The sequence below is a fragment of the Paralichthys olivaceus genome, chromosome 16 (genome assembly GCF_024713975.1).
Source record: "Paralichthys olivaceus isolate ysfri-2021 chromosome 16, ASM2471397v2, whole genome shotgun sequence".
NCBI lineage: Eukaryota > Metazoa > Chordata > Actinopteri > Pleuronectiformes > Paralichthyidae > Paralichthys > Paralichthys olivaceus.
In genome coordinates this window covers 12,683,006-12,695,742 of record NC_091108.1, presented here as the reverse complement: position 1 = coordinate 12,695,742, position 12,737 = coordinate 12,683,006, and the positions used below count along the sequence as shown (strand labels likewise).

The following is a 12,737-nucleotide window of genomic DNA, read 5'->3' as shown; positions in this document are numbered from 1 at the left end:
CACTGTTTATCAGTTTGACAACAGCAGCAGTTCAGTGCACATAGGGCATGATGACATCATCAGATGGAGGGGACAATATTGACCTCTGAGGAAACATCTTATTAAACCACCAAAATGCTCAGCTGGTGGAGAAAAGCAGATGTTAGATTTATGAACTAAGATACTCAACAATATGGCACCATTTGTTTTTATTGGACAAAATAAAGTAAACTACGAGACACTGAGGTAATAAGAATGATTGGTTGATCAATTTATGAGTTGAACAGAGCTAATTATATATTACCAAAACAGTCATTTCTCATTTCAGGTTCTTTAGCAGGTTCTCTTATTTCTATATCGATGAAAACCTAAAGATTTGTACTGTTGAGACTGTAGGAAACTTTGATTCTTTATTATTTATTGACATTTTATAGACACAATTATTAATCAATCAATCACAACTTGATCGGTGCAGTGACAACATCTCCTGCCATCTCCCTTATCACAAACTATTTTAGTTACTATACTCTGTAGTTTTACTTTTCACTGACCCAGTACAAACAAACTTAAAGCTGTGGAGTTTTGTTGTAGATTTCTGCATAGAAAATATATAATAAGACTTTCACTCTCTGGTGGTGTGTTGCTGACCAATATATTCAGGTTAACTGTCTCAGTTTGGATAGATACCATCTCTGTATCTGCATGAGTCACCTGAAAGCTGTGTGAGATGATCACAGCCCTCTACTTCATCAACTGCTTTCTTATCAGGGGTCCAATAGTCCATGCAGGGAGTGCTGCGCCAGGTGACGGATGTTTGTAGACTTTCTCTGGGTTTTAAGGTTGAAAAATTGGGTGTTTTAAGCAGTTTGTGCACAACAGAGAGTCCCAGAAAACATTAGCCTTGTCATAGCATGACGTATTCCTCGACAGTCCGTGGCTGGAGTGAGGTTTAGTTTTTCTTCTTCTCGTTGTTGGTCTGTCCCTTGGGGACAGGTTTCATAAAAAAGGTGGGGCTGGCGTGGCAGCGCAGGGCCAGCAGAGCCGGCACCACAGCAAGCAGTACGTTGAGGGTGATAACAGGCCACCATTTGTCAGCAGGGACCCGGTACGTGAAGGGAGTGCGGGAGTGCAGAGATGCGCCGATATGGCACCACTGGGTCTGGAGAGAGGGAGCCAGAGAAGCAGGAGGAAGCCAATGTTAGACTCTATATGTTGTAATTTGCTTTTTCTAGGAATATGAAAAACTGCAAATGCATAATAACCAGTTACCTGAGCCATGGCTCCAGCAAAGAAGATGGTCCAGTCTAACATCCAGCTGCACCCTGGTGTTTTCAGACCATAGATGAAGACAGTCATCAGGGGCAGAGCGTAGAATAAATACACCAGCATCTGAAAGAATTGTGCACAAAAATCTGTTATCAATTTCAGCAAAGATGTACAATATATTTGGTTTCATTAATTCTGTCTTCAGACTGACCATAACCCTGGGGAAGCCGACTGGGTCTTTGAGGTAGGGCTCGTACTGATAGATGTAGGTGAAACAGGTGTCCAGGGGACAGTCCAGCACCACCTGGAAGAGAGACACGTTAACTTATATCTCAACAAGTGCGATAAGAGGCAGAGACACTGAAAAGAAATGTGTGGTTTTACTCACAAAGCCTCTGAAAACTGAGAAGGCCATGGCTCCCATTAAGAGAAGTGACAGAAGCAGGTCGACCGGCCGGAACAGCAGACTTTTCTTCTGCTCTGCTGCAATCTAGTCAACACGGGGCATTCTAAGTTAATGTGGGTACACAACGTGGGTTTTCATTTATATTTATTCATTATTTTATTTATAGTTACTATTTATTATCAAGATTAAAAACTAAGAAATTGTGGCACCTTATATTTACTGTTCATATCATCTGTCATAATAAAGTCTGAGGCCAAGACAAATCTTCAGCTCATGCATCTTAATTTGAAGGATCCTTTTCAAATGTGTATGTAGATAAACAAAAAAAGGTCAATTAATCTACTTATTGAATTTATATTATCATCAATAACAGGTCACCGTCAGTAATAATGAAATATGTGTGCAATATGATGATATATAATGTATGTATTATTATTTTGTTGACGCCTTTGGGGCAATGTTTCCATCATTTACACGGTGCTCTGTGTTCTTCCACCCACTGATGCAGGCAGGATATTAACATGGAGGAAACACAAACAAAGATGAGTAATGACTAACAATATGTGTCCTTATCTGTATATCAAATATTATTATGAGATTTAAGTCATATAGTTTTACCTTTGACAACAGTTCAATTAAATTGATCTCTAAAGGAAAAGGACACTCCTCTAATAGATATTCAGAATATTGTAAATGTCTCACTAATTGAAATTCACCTTGTCTGCTGTGACAACTGACATCTCTCTGTGTCTGCTGAAGAGGACAGACGCAGCCCAGAAAGGCACCACGAAGAACGGGAGGTTCCTCCAAAAGGCTGGCCGAATGTTAGACCCGTATTTACCTGCACACGTGAACACGATCAACAGAAATGCTCTCAAACAACACTCCGTGACATAGATACCGTTCAGAGAAAGACAGTGTTTATTCAAGCAGCCCTCACCGACAACCACTCCTGGGATGAGAACAATTTGGTGGGCGATGGAGGAGCCCGTCCACAGCAGGCCCAGGCTTCGATAGGACTTCCTGCGCGGACAGGACAACAACAAACTTCATCAAGGTACCTCTGTATACATGCAGCGGATAATCACAGATGGTGGTGATGGGACAGCTTACCCTTTAAACATGCGGTGGATGATAAAGAGGAAGAGGACAAAGTGAAAGACGCCTTCCCAGTAAGACATCATCACAGCATAGGCAGTAATCAGATGAGGCTCACCCTGAAGAGACAGAAGCTCAATCGCAATTAAAGTTTTACTTTTGACACATAAACACGTGGAAAAGAAGCCATCAGTAGGAGGTGGTCATTCAGAAGGTGGCAGGAAAAGTGAATTTGGTTTTCCCAGGTCTAATCATCAAAGATCTTAATTAAATTTGGTTGATTTGGTCGCATGAGAAATCTACGGAAATGAAAATTCATGTTTGTGATCACAATTTAGGAAGAAATAAGCTCCCAGAATTTGTACTTTCTGGGGACTTGTCAATACACATTCAATTCAAGGTTTCTCTCGTGACCAAATAAGCATGAAAAATGTGTGTGTGTGTGATGATGTGACATTTTGACCCATTTGTAAGTTCTCTTACCATCTTTAGATAGAAGCCCATGAAGCCAGAGATGAGCCCATCTTGCTCTAAAGCATTCGTCAGTCCCACCATGCAGGTGAAGGAAAACTCTGCGAACGCTGTAGAAACACAACAAACATGCACACTGCTGCTTCCACACTCCAACCACTGACACACATTTGAATGTGTGTGTATTCGACTGTACCGTAGAATAAAGGGTCCACTCTTATCTTGTGTCGCACAGTGAGGAGGAGGAGGAGAAGAACAGATCCCAGGACGACCAGTCCCATCCCCAGGATAGGTAGAGGTCTTAGGGGGAAAAACAACGGGATGGAGGCAGTAGTGAGAGTTAATTCATTAGTTTATCTGCCCAAGTCCAGAACCCAGAACAGAATATTCATCAGTAACTATTCTGTCAGTTTCAATTTCATGCAGGTATTTTTAAAATACCAAACACTCACTGGTTGCAGATTCTCACTTGTGAGGATTGGAGTCTTTAGTCTTTTAGACACATTGTGTTAAATAATTCACCCTGTGCTTCTTGAAGTTATCACAGACAATTATTCTATGATTTGTACGTTTTCATAAAATGAATCTGGAAAATAATAATCGTTGGTTGCAGCACCAATTTTACTAGAATGTACAATTCATCATTCACATTGATACTTCAATCAGGAAAAGATGAGGAGTAATTGAGAAAAGCTTTAATCCTGGAAACCATTTCATTAACTCTATTATCTGTTATTTCCTTTTCGACACCATATTTAACACTCGATGTAACAAAACTATTTTGTATAAACAAATTAAGAATCACAGTTTGAATTCTTACCTTCCAGTGGAACTCTATTGCACTGATTTTGGCACATGCAGACAACAGGTGAATTTGGGTCATATTTTCATTTTATACGTCTTAAATTCCACTTTATCAATTTACTATAGTTAAGTAGTTTTAACTGTCTCTATTTTCTTAAAATCATCGTTTCTTTCTTTTCTTTTCTTGTTAGAATAGTGCAGTTTTTCAGTGACTAAACGAGGTTGGCTCAGGATCAACATGCTTTGGATAATGAGAGTTGTAGGACGGTGTCTATCTTTCCTCTATGACTATCTTGTTAATGTTGAGAACCCTCTGTGTCGATGGTTATGGGCCTGTTCTCAAGCCTGTAACTATCAGAAGCTCTCCTGTGCAAGGCCACACACACACACACACACACACACACACACACACACACACACACACACACACACACACACACACACACACACACACACACACACACACACACACACACACACACTTACTCCTGGAGCGCAGGGATGTTGTTCAACGTGTATAAAACTCCAGGAGCCAAGAGAGAGAGAAGAAACACGGAGACTTCCACCGGCGGCCTCATTGTTCAAAATGTAATGTTTGAAATGTTCAGAGCGAAAAATCCCCAGTTAAACGCGGTGAGTGGCGGTAGAACCAGAACGAGGCATGTTAGGAGCCAGCGTCCTCTCCACTGCTTGTTGAGGTAAGGAGACAATTAAAAAGGAGCGTCACTCGTTGGCTTTTGATCTGTGAAGAAACAACGCACTTGCTCGTTCCAGCGTTGTCTGCAGGTCTCAAAGTTCAACTCAGGAGTCACGACCACCGGGTGGAAATTTAAAGGAAACGCAGCGAACAGTCATAGAATGGACTGTTGGGCCGTGCGTCATGCGTAAATTAGGCATTTGGCTCTACATTCTTGATTTGATATCCGTTGGCTGATGTTCATTTTGAACTTAATGAGAGGTGATCCCACGTGTTGCTGACACACCTTTTGGTTAATACATGTTCACAGTGCAGCTGGTACACACTGCCGCCTGCTGGTGGCAGCTTCCCCCCCTCTAGTCCTCTGTGCATTTGCACTCTGTCTTTTTTAGGGTTCTAGGATTATTAGATGAGTTGGCAAGGAAAATAGAAGAAAAAAGAAATCCTTGTCATATTGCACAGGTTGAAGTATTTTCTAGGCCCCTGTGGCCCCTGGGGTTCACTTGAGGAGCCATCTGTCCGATTTGGTGTAAGATTAAGAAAAGCTAAATCTAATGTCTCCAGGCTTGATTAAATTCTGGATTATATGTGAGATGGAACATACAGTTCAGAACAAAGATTACATTGTTTTATTGCTGTCAGGGTGTTTGATTAAAACTAATCATTATTGTTATAGTTCTAGTTAGTGTCTTTGCATAATATTGGCTCACACTACTCTATTTACTGCAGATCAGCAGCATTATGCAACTGCCTCTTATGGATGAACAACATTTGTAAAGCAGGCCTTCATCTAATGCAACTTTATCTTCTGCGACAAAGCGGCTGAAGAGGATTATGCTGCTGTTGCCACAGAAACTTAGTGACCAGTGGAAAGAGAGAGTAGAGAGGGGTGGGGAGTTCATGAAGAGAGTGGGAGCCGACAGATTCAATCAGACGTACTGACAATCCCTTCGCCCACACAGCTGACAGGTTTTTTCATTTTGAGGTGACACAGATTTTCAAGATTTCACTCCTTCACCATGTTTCACCCTTTAATCATCGGCATCATGACCGTAAACACCTCCCTAACTGTCATCTACTGGACCTTCCTGCTGGGAGATGCCTACTTCAAGTGGATGTTGGAGCCAGAAGACAAACCCAAGAAGGTGGTCACCCCGGCCTGAGGGAGTCACTGTCAATATGGACCAACTTCACTGAGTGACTTTTTTTTATTTTTTATTTTTTTAGTTGCTTCGGACTAGTTCAGCTTGTTGTGCTTTCTGTGGAGCCGTTAATCTGCTTTATATTTCACCTGAAGAAGAACAAGACCCCAAATGCGAAACTCAAAAAATTTGTGAATGCAATAAATGAGACGGGAATCCTTCTCACAGGTAGAGTATCTGAAACTTTTGCCACATGAAAATACAGTGAATTTTATGATTTATCCTCTGTGGATTTTCAGGTTTTAGTATTTGTGGGTTTACAGTGTAAATCCATGCCTCTAACTGCACTACACAGAGTCAGCAGGTTCCTCAGGTGATGCTAAAAGAGCTCCATCTTCTGTCTTGCTTATCTGCTGAGTCAGTGAAACGGTGTCCCTGGTGACGGTGGTACATGTCAATCCTGCAGGATTACCACAGAAGATCCAGCCTTATCCTCCTGACATCTTCACCCAGACACACCTTCAGACACCTCACACTGCTTTTTTACCTTAAACATTCACCTCTTTTTATTTATCTTTCTCAAACCTTGATAGTCATCCAAAAATCTCCTTTTCTGAGCAACATGACGGATGACTTCTATTATGGGCTGCACCCAGTTTCTTGGTTCATTCTCTTTGCAAACGTCGCCATCACCGTCATAGAATGGCAATTTCTCGTTTCTCAGTTTTGTCAAATGCAAAAGCGAAAGGAAGATGAGTCTCAAGCTTAGAGGAAGCAGTTTACGGCACATCCTGACACTCCGCCCAGATCTGAACAGATACAAGTGTATTTTAAGATCACTGTTCACCTGCTCACTACCATGGATGGTGGGGTTTTGTCTATTTGCTATTAAAAAGAGACCACCTGCTAAGGTAAGTCTTTTGTTTTGCATGACTTTAACTGTGGGCCATGTGTTTTTGTTTGTTTTCTAGAGCTGCCTGTTTACAACACCTGCTAATTTGGATGTCCTGTCAATGCCCAAGTCAATGAAAAAAGCTGAGGAGCTGTTTCGAGTCTTTACAAGGTAAGGAGTTGACTTTTTGTCCTAAAACATCAGCGTCATCTCTTTCCTTCCATAACATTTTATCAACTTTTATATTAGAAAAGCAGTTGATAGTCTTTCATAAGTTATATTTGATAATATAGGATTTTCTGACCCCTGAGAATATTTACTGGTCACAAAGCTCAGATTGCAGTTTTTCTCTGTTATGAGCAATGGAAATATTGTGTCATATTAGTGAAATTATGTGATAGGATATTTATGGAGAACCGGCTGTTTAATATGATTTAATGCATGATATATATATCTACAGAGTGATGCCAGTTTAAACCCAGTAGAAACTGGGTTTACTGTAATATATGTATCATATATATTTATATGCAATGTGGTCATGAAGGACCATAAGCCTCTTTGGCATATTACCATCCACCTCTTCTCGCTCATATCTCTAATCCCTACAGATGGAAAGCTGATATTGCTCTGTGAAAGACTCAATCCTATTAACCGTGTCTGTCCTATATTCACCTCTCCTCCGTCTCACATTCCTTGCTCCACTGGAAATTTGACCAAGGATCCCCTCTCTGAAAAAAACTAGAAAGAGGAGTGCTGGGATTTAAGTCTAGACGAGAGATTAGAAGTGGCACACTTATGTTATGAGATTTTTTTCCTTGTCTGGTGAACTACATTTTGTATTATTCTGTCGCAGCAACAATGTTCTAATTTTTTTAACCATCTTGACATTTCCATCTGTCCGTCAGTCCTGCCACCCCTCTGAGTTTCAGAGAACGTTATAAATCTTCTAACGCTCAGTTCCTCTCCCTCCTCCTCTCTGATGACACCCGTTTTCCCAATGAAGGAGCTGGATCTTCAACAAAACAATGAATCTGTCATCAGCCAGAGAAACCACCCCAAAGTTACACCCCCTTCTCTGAACAGCCTCTCATTAAAAGAGAGTTTCTATCTGTCAAAATATACCAACCATCTAAACCATGAACCAATCACCAGTCGTGTCCCTGAACGCCCCAGGAGGAGCTCTGCTGTTGAACCTCTCACATGTGGCATTGGAGCATAGACAGCTCCTGCAGTTGTCCAGGAGGAAGGAGGAGGAGGCCTATTTCGTGGACTATATCCCCCCAGCTAGAGACGCCATCACTCTTCCACGCAATGTAGTCTACGTCCTAGTTGGGGTGGTGTTGGTTGTAGTGGCCACTTATGCCATAGTGGGACACCTGATCAAAGATCTGATGCATGACCTGGCAGGTACATGTAAACCTGGTGTCCTCTCCTTCGCCTTACTCCATTCCGGTGTTCATGTGTGTGGTGTCACTGAGCCCTTTCCTTACCCAACACTCTGGGGTCAAGGTGGTAGAAACGTTATGTCTTTCCCTCCATTGTCTTTTTTGGTGAATGTATTGCTTGAGGACTCTCCTTCACATTTTATCCTGAGGTTTGTGTGCCGTGTTTGACCTTCTGAAACACTTTTCCTGTTATACCATTTAAGATAGATACCAAGGACTGAAAAAAAGAGTGAATGGCTGCTGCTAAAGAAGCTTAAGAAAGTGGTAATACACTTCCACTAAAAGCAAAAATCACTTAATCCTTTATTTCCCCCAATGAAATTCGACAGCAACTTAAATTAGGCTTCGGTTTGTAACACAGGCTCCGTAAAAAATGGAGGCTCTACGTATTCTGCAGCACTATTATTTTTACAAATGAAAAAAGTCTAACAGTGCCACGGATGGAATTGTATAATATAAAACAGTCAGTAGAGTTCATACTTCCACCAATGTCCAACCGTCCCCTTATGAAACCACGTTAATATGTACTACATTCCACACATATCCATCCCCTTTATCAAGATCCATCAATTATCCTCAGAGAAATCAACAAAAATGTTGAAAAACTCTCCCCCTATCTCAAAGTGGAAAAATATTCCTTATTCTGACTCAAAATTCACTTGATTCTTTCTTGGGTCATTGCCCATCAAAATGTTATCGAAATCAGTTAAGTAGTTTTTCTGTAATAATAATAACCAACATATAGACAAATGACTCAGTGTTGTTTTTACAAATTAGGAAAGTCTTCTAGAGCCATAGAAGAAATTGATTATTATATAATGAGAATAATAATTATTTATATAGATATCCTATAACTTTTTCACAGGCTAATGACTCCCCATGATGAGTAAAGTGAAGTTTATCTGTAAAGTTTTTGGATTTCCCTTTTAAAACACACATGACACGTCTTTCATTTCATTCTTTCACTCTCACTCTTCTCCTGATCACAGATTGGATTCTTGGGCCCAAACCGGTGGAGGATGATTCAGAGGAAGGCAGAGCGGAGGAAGAAGAAGAGCGGCGCCTGAGTGTTTCCAGTAAGCTAAGGGAGAGAGATGTGCTGAGGATGGAGATGGAAAAGGACGGGCGGCTGCCTGGTTTCCACCAAGAAGACGGAGACCGCCGCCACCCATCCACCCCTCCTTTGCTGAGGACCTCCATCATTTTGTCATACCCTGGAGAAAAAAGGATATCTAATCATAGCGTGACCTTCGCCTGCCCCCTGGCCCCTTATGTCACTTCCCTCTGAGTTTTTCCACAAATTCAAATTCAAAGTAGTTTAGATGCCACATCTCATATGTATGTGCAGTGATCAGTGTTGTGTCTTTGTTGTAGTGATGCTTAAGCCTTTAATATAATTATTAAAAGTGAATGTGGTCCATATTGTCAGTCATTTAATTATATTGCATTATGTTACTTTTCAACATCCAATTTGTCACGTATCAAAATATATTTTATTTTGACATTTTAAATTTGCATAGAAATGAGAATGTTAATTCCTCCCATCACATACCAAGAATTTATTGTTAAATTGCACATGACTGGTCATTTCTGTTCCTTTTGCACATCTGTCACTCTCCCTCATTAGCTAACACTTGTTGCTGTAACCTGTTTCTCATGAAAAAACATGTCGGTTTTCCTGTTGTTGGTGTTGGACCAAGCTTCTCTCCAGTAAACACGTGAATAATACAAGAGAGCTGTTGTGTCTTGTCTGCTTTCATTAATCCATCTTACCTCACTATAATACCTGCTGGGTCAGGGGCTGTGACCTTGTTTAGAAATGCCAAGGATTAGTCGACATCAGCCATATTAGATACTGGCCAGTAATGATGGACGCACCAAGTATAGATAGATAGATAGATAGATTGTCTGTGCATATCCTCTTTGAATACTTTCCCTCATCAGGAAGCTGTCCTTTAAGTGTTCCTCTGACCTTGACTACCTCAAGCCTCTACAGCTAATCTAGTTTTCGAATGTGAAGCTCAATGAGCGAAGGGATAGGGAGGGAAACAACCTGAACATGTACCATCACAGTGAGAGATAAAGACCTGCTTGCTCAGTGTAGTGTTTAGCCTGAGGAGTGTCAAGACACCCTCATGAACTGAGGGATCCTAACCTGCTTCTTTCTAGCTTTGCTGTTGGAGCAACAACAATAGAAATTCTGTGAACACATGCTTGAAGTCCAGGGAATATGATATTTCCTCCAGATCTATTTTGTATCTGTTTTCATGGATTGATGAGTAAGAGGAAACCTTGTGTGTTGGCTTCTTAACACAGCGATGACACAGAGTCGCTAAGTGGATATCCTCTGGCTGACGGCAGATATCTGAAGACGCTGGCAATGGAAACATCGTCCGATAGCTTAAACGCTCGCTTCAGGGAGGAAGATGGGACTGTGCTCTTCGAGTCTTACATACCTCCATCTCGGGATGCCGTCAACCTGCCTTCCTATGTCCTCTACCTTATCATGGCTGTCTTCATCCTGTTTTTTGTTCTCTATGCCATCATCGGGCACCTCATCAAAGACCTCATCCATGACTGTGCAGGTTTGTCACTGTATCTGCAACTCTTATGAAACAAGATAATACAAAAAGTGTCGCTTTCCACAGTTAGAGCAACCACTCCATGTTTTACACATCATCCCTCGGTTTCTGTGTTCCAGATTGGCTTTTTGGGGAGCAGCCTGAAGAAGTGGTGGTGAACTACTGCGAGGCAAAGGATAAGTTCATGGTCGACTGGTGCCCGGAGACCTCACCTGAGCTGGAGGCGATGGCTCGGGCTGAGGAGAACAAGAACATGGACAGGGATTTCAGGAAAGCTCCCGCCATCTGGATCCTCTCCACAGAACCTCAGGGGTCCAAGTCAGGCCCCCGTGTGGTGTTCGGGAAGAGAACTTAGAGAAGAAATGGAGGAGGAAGGTGAAATCTGATCAGACACTTGTTGTCGTTGATGCAGACTTTCTGTATCTGGTGTGAATGTATGAAGACTTGAGTGACTGAAAGGGTTTTATGAGTGGCTGTGACATACTGTTATTGTGTCAGGTTGAAAATGTGTTATTGCAGGGATGGTGGCCACTCTTGTCGGTTGGGGCTCAATGCTTGAGTGGTCTCCGGAGGACATCCAGTGTCTGATGAGGGAACTGCAGCGGATTTGCAGTAACACACAAAATGCAAGCACAAAGTATGAGATGATTAAACATTAGAACATTATTAACATATCTTCCCTGATTATTTAATACCTTATGAAAGTATTGTATTAATAGATAATATTAGAATATGTATATGTGCAATATGTCTCCTCTGCGGAACATTTATGTCCAAATTAATTAAGTCAAGTGTATGAAGATACATCTGCTCAGATTAAGAGATATAAATGAATATGCAGATTAGCCTAGTTGAATAAAAACAATAACAGGGTGCTTGTTGTTTGATGTTTCACTTTCATTTCTGTCATATATGTGGGAAAGCTCTCTGCTCTCTATGGCAGGAATAGTGCACATATTTGCTGTTATATAAAGACAGTCAAATGTGAAAACTAGTTTTCTCATTGAGTCAGAAAATGTTTTTTTACAACTTATCGGGAAGCACAAATGACAGTCACATGGATTTAAAAAAAACATAACTGTTATACACGCATCTTGGGATCGCTCTATTGAAAATAGACATTTAATGGGTAATATGAATAAATATATTGGTCGACAGCCTCAAGCATTTTGGTTTGAAATCATACAGACCAAACATTTGATTCCAATGAAAAGAACAAATGGCTGATGCACTCTGATGCACCTACTTTGTTCCCAGGAGAGGGCGCTGTGGTGAAACTGGCTCCATATGCCACCTCAGCTGATGAAGTGAAGGGACCTATTCAGGCTTTAATGGATGCGTGGGGTTAATTAGTAACCAGCAAAGAGGCATCCAGTAAAAAACAGTAAGTAAATGTGAAAAAGAATATCTTATCTCCGATTTTCTTTCCCCACCATAACTTTGAGTTGATGCTGTGTGGCATTTAACAAGATTACCAAAGCTGTATCCATCTTCACATCATCTGGCTGAGCACTAAAGCAAACAATGACATAATCTTATTAACTCTACCCCCCCTAACCCCTTCATCTTCTCTTTTTCTTTCAGAGCAGGACCCCCGAGTTAATGTCTTTTTCTTTAACTATCTTTGGCTAGATGGGCTGGATAAAGTAATCTGCAGCCTCTTGAATTTGATACACATATCGGTGTGTGAGTGGGATCTGAGAGAACTTAAATACTTCACTTATAGGAAGATGATATAGTGATATAAGGACAATTTGCCTTGTGTGCCTAATGGTAAGTGTCAAATAATCACAATCCCCATTTCCAATGAAGTTGTTGACTGTGATTACAGATCATATCATTTGAAAACGGACACAATGTTCTTATCAATAGGCTTCATGGTGAAAAGCACACATTTCGTCAAACGGGTGAAACTTAATTGTCAGTTTGTGGTGTATAAAACATGCAGTTGTTGG

At 41.0% G+C, this 12,737-nt stretch overlaps 2 protein-coding genes across 2 annotated transcripts; one reads left to right on the top strand and one right to left on the bottom strand.

Moving 5' to 3' along the window:
- Nucleotides 1–226: 226 nt before the first annotated feature.
- Nucleotides 227–5,034, bottom strand: tm6sf2a (transmembrane 6 superfamily member 2a). The gene is made up of 10 exons (XM_020108091.2): nucleotides 4,511–5,034; nucleotides 3,417–3,520; nucleotides 3,233–3,330; nucleotides 2,765–2,868; nucleotides 2,592–2,674; nucleotides 2,368–2,492; nucleotides 1,634–1,735; nucleotides 1,457–1,549; nucleotides 1,249–1,368; nucleotides 227–1,138 (listed from the first exon to the last, which is right to left on the bottom strand). Exons 1-10 carry the CDS (start codon nucleotides 4,600–4,602, stop codon nucleotides 929–931), a joined length of 1,131 nt encoding a protein of 376 aa, XP_019963650.2. The 5' UTR covers nucleotides 4,603–5,034; the 3' UTR covers nucleotides 227–928.
- A 548-nt stretch (nucleotides 5,035–5,582) lies between these two features.
- On the top strand, nucleotides 5,583–9,933 carry LOC138405192 (small integral membrane protein 44-like). The gene is made up of 4 exons (XM_069511906.1): nucleotides 5,583–6,091; nucleotides 6,835–6,926; nucleotides 7,759–8,162; nucleotides 9,190–9,933. The coding sequence occupies exons 3-4, from the start codon at nucleotides 7,892–7,894 to the stop codon at nucleotides 9,486–9,488; spliced, it is 570 nt and encodes a 189-aa protein (XP_069368007.1). The 5' UTR covers nucleotides 5,583–6,091; nucleotides 6,835–6,926; nucleotides 7,759–7,891; the 3' UTR covers nucleotides 9,489–9,933.
- Nucleotides 9,934–12,737: the final 2,804 nt, after the last annotated feature.

What these genes read in the sequence shown, in the direction of transcription:
- tm6sf2a (XM_020108091.2), bottom strand. Translation starts at nt 4,602, where the DNA reads ATGAGGCCGCCGGTGGAAGTCTCCGTGTTTCTTCTCTCTCTCTTGGCT. An exon ending in CATCCCAGGAGTGGTTGTCG is followed by an intron (nt 2,493 to 2,591) that starts GTGAGGGCTGCT and finishes TCACGTGTGCAG; the next exon opens with GTAAATACGGGTCTAACATT. An exon ending in CAGTTGTCACAGCAGACAAG is followed by an intron (nt 1,736 to 2,367) that starts GTGAATTTCAAT and finishes CGTGTTGACTAG; the next exon opens with ATTGCAGCAGAGCAGAAGAA.
- LOC138405192 (XM_069511906.1), top strand. Translation starts at nt 7,892, where the DNA reads ATGAACCAATCACCAGTCGTGTCCCTGAACGCCCCAGGAGGAGCTCTG. An exon ending in TCTGATGCATGACCTGGCAG is followed by an intron (nt 8,163 to 9,189) that starts GTACATGTAAAC and finishes TCCTGATCACAG; the next exon opens with ATTGGATTCTTGGGCCCAAA.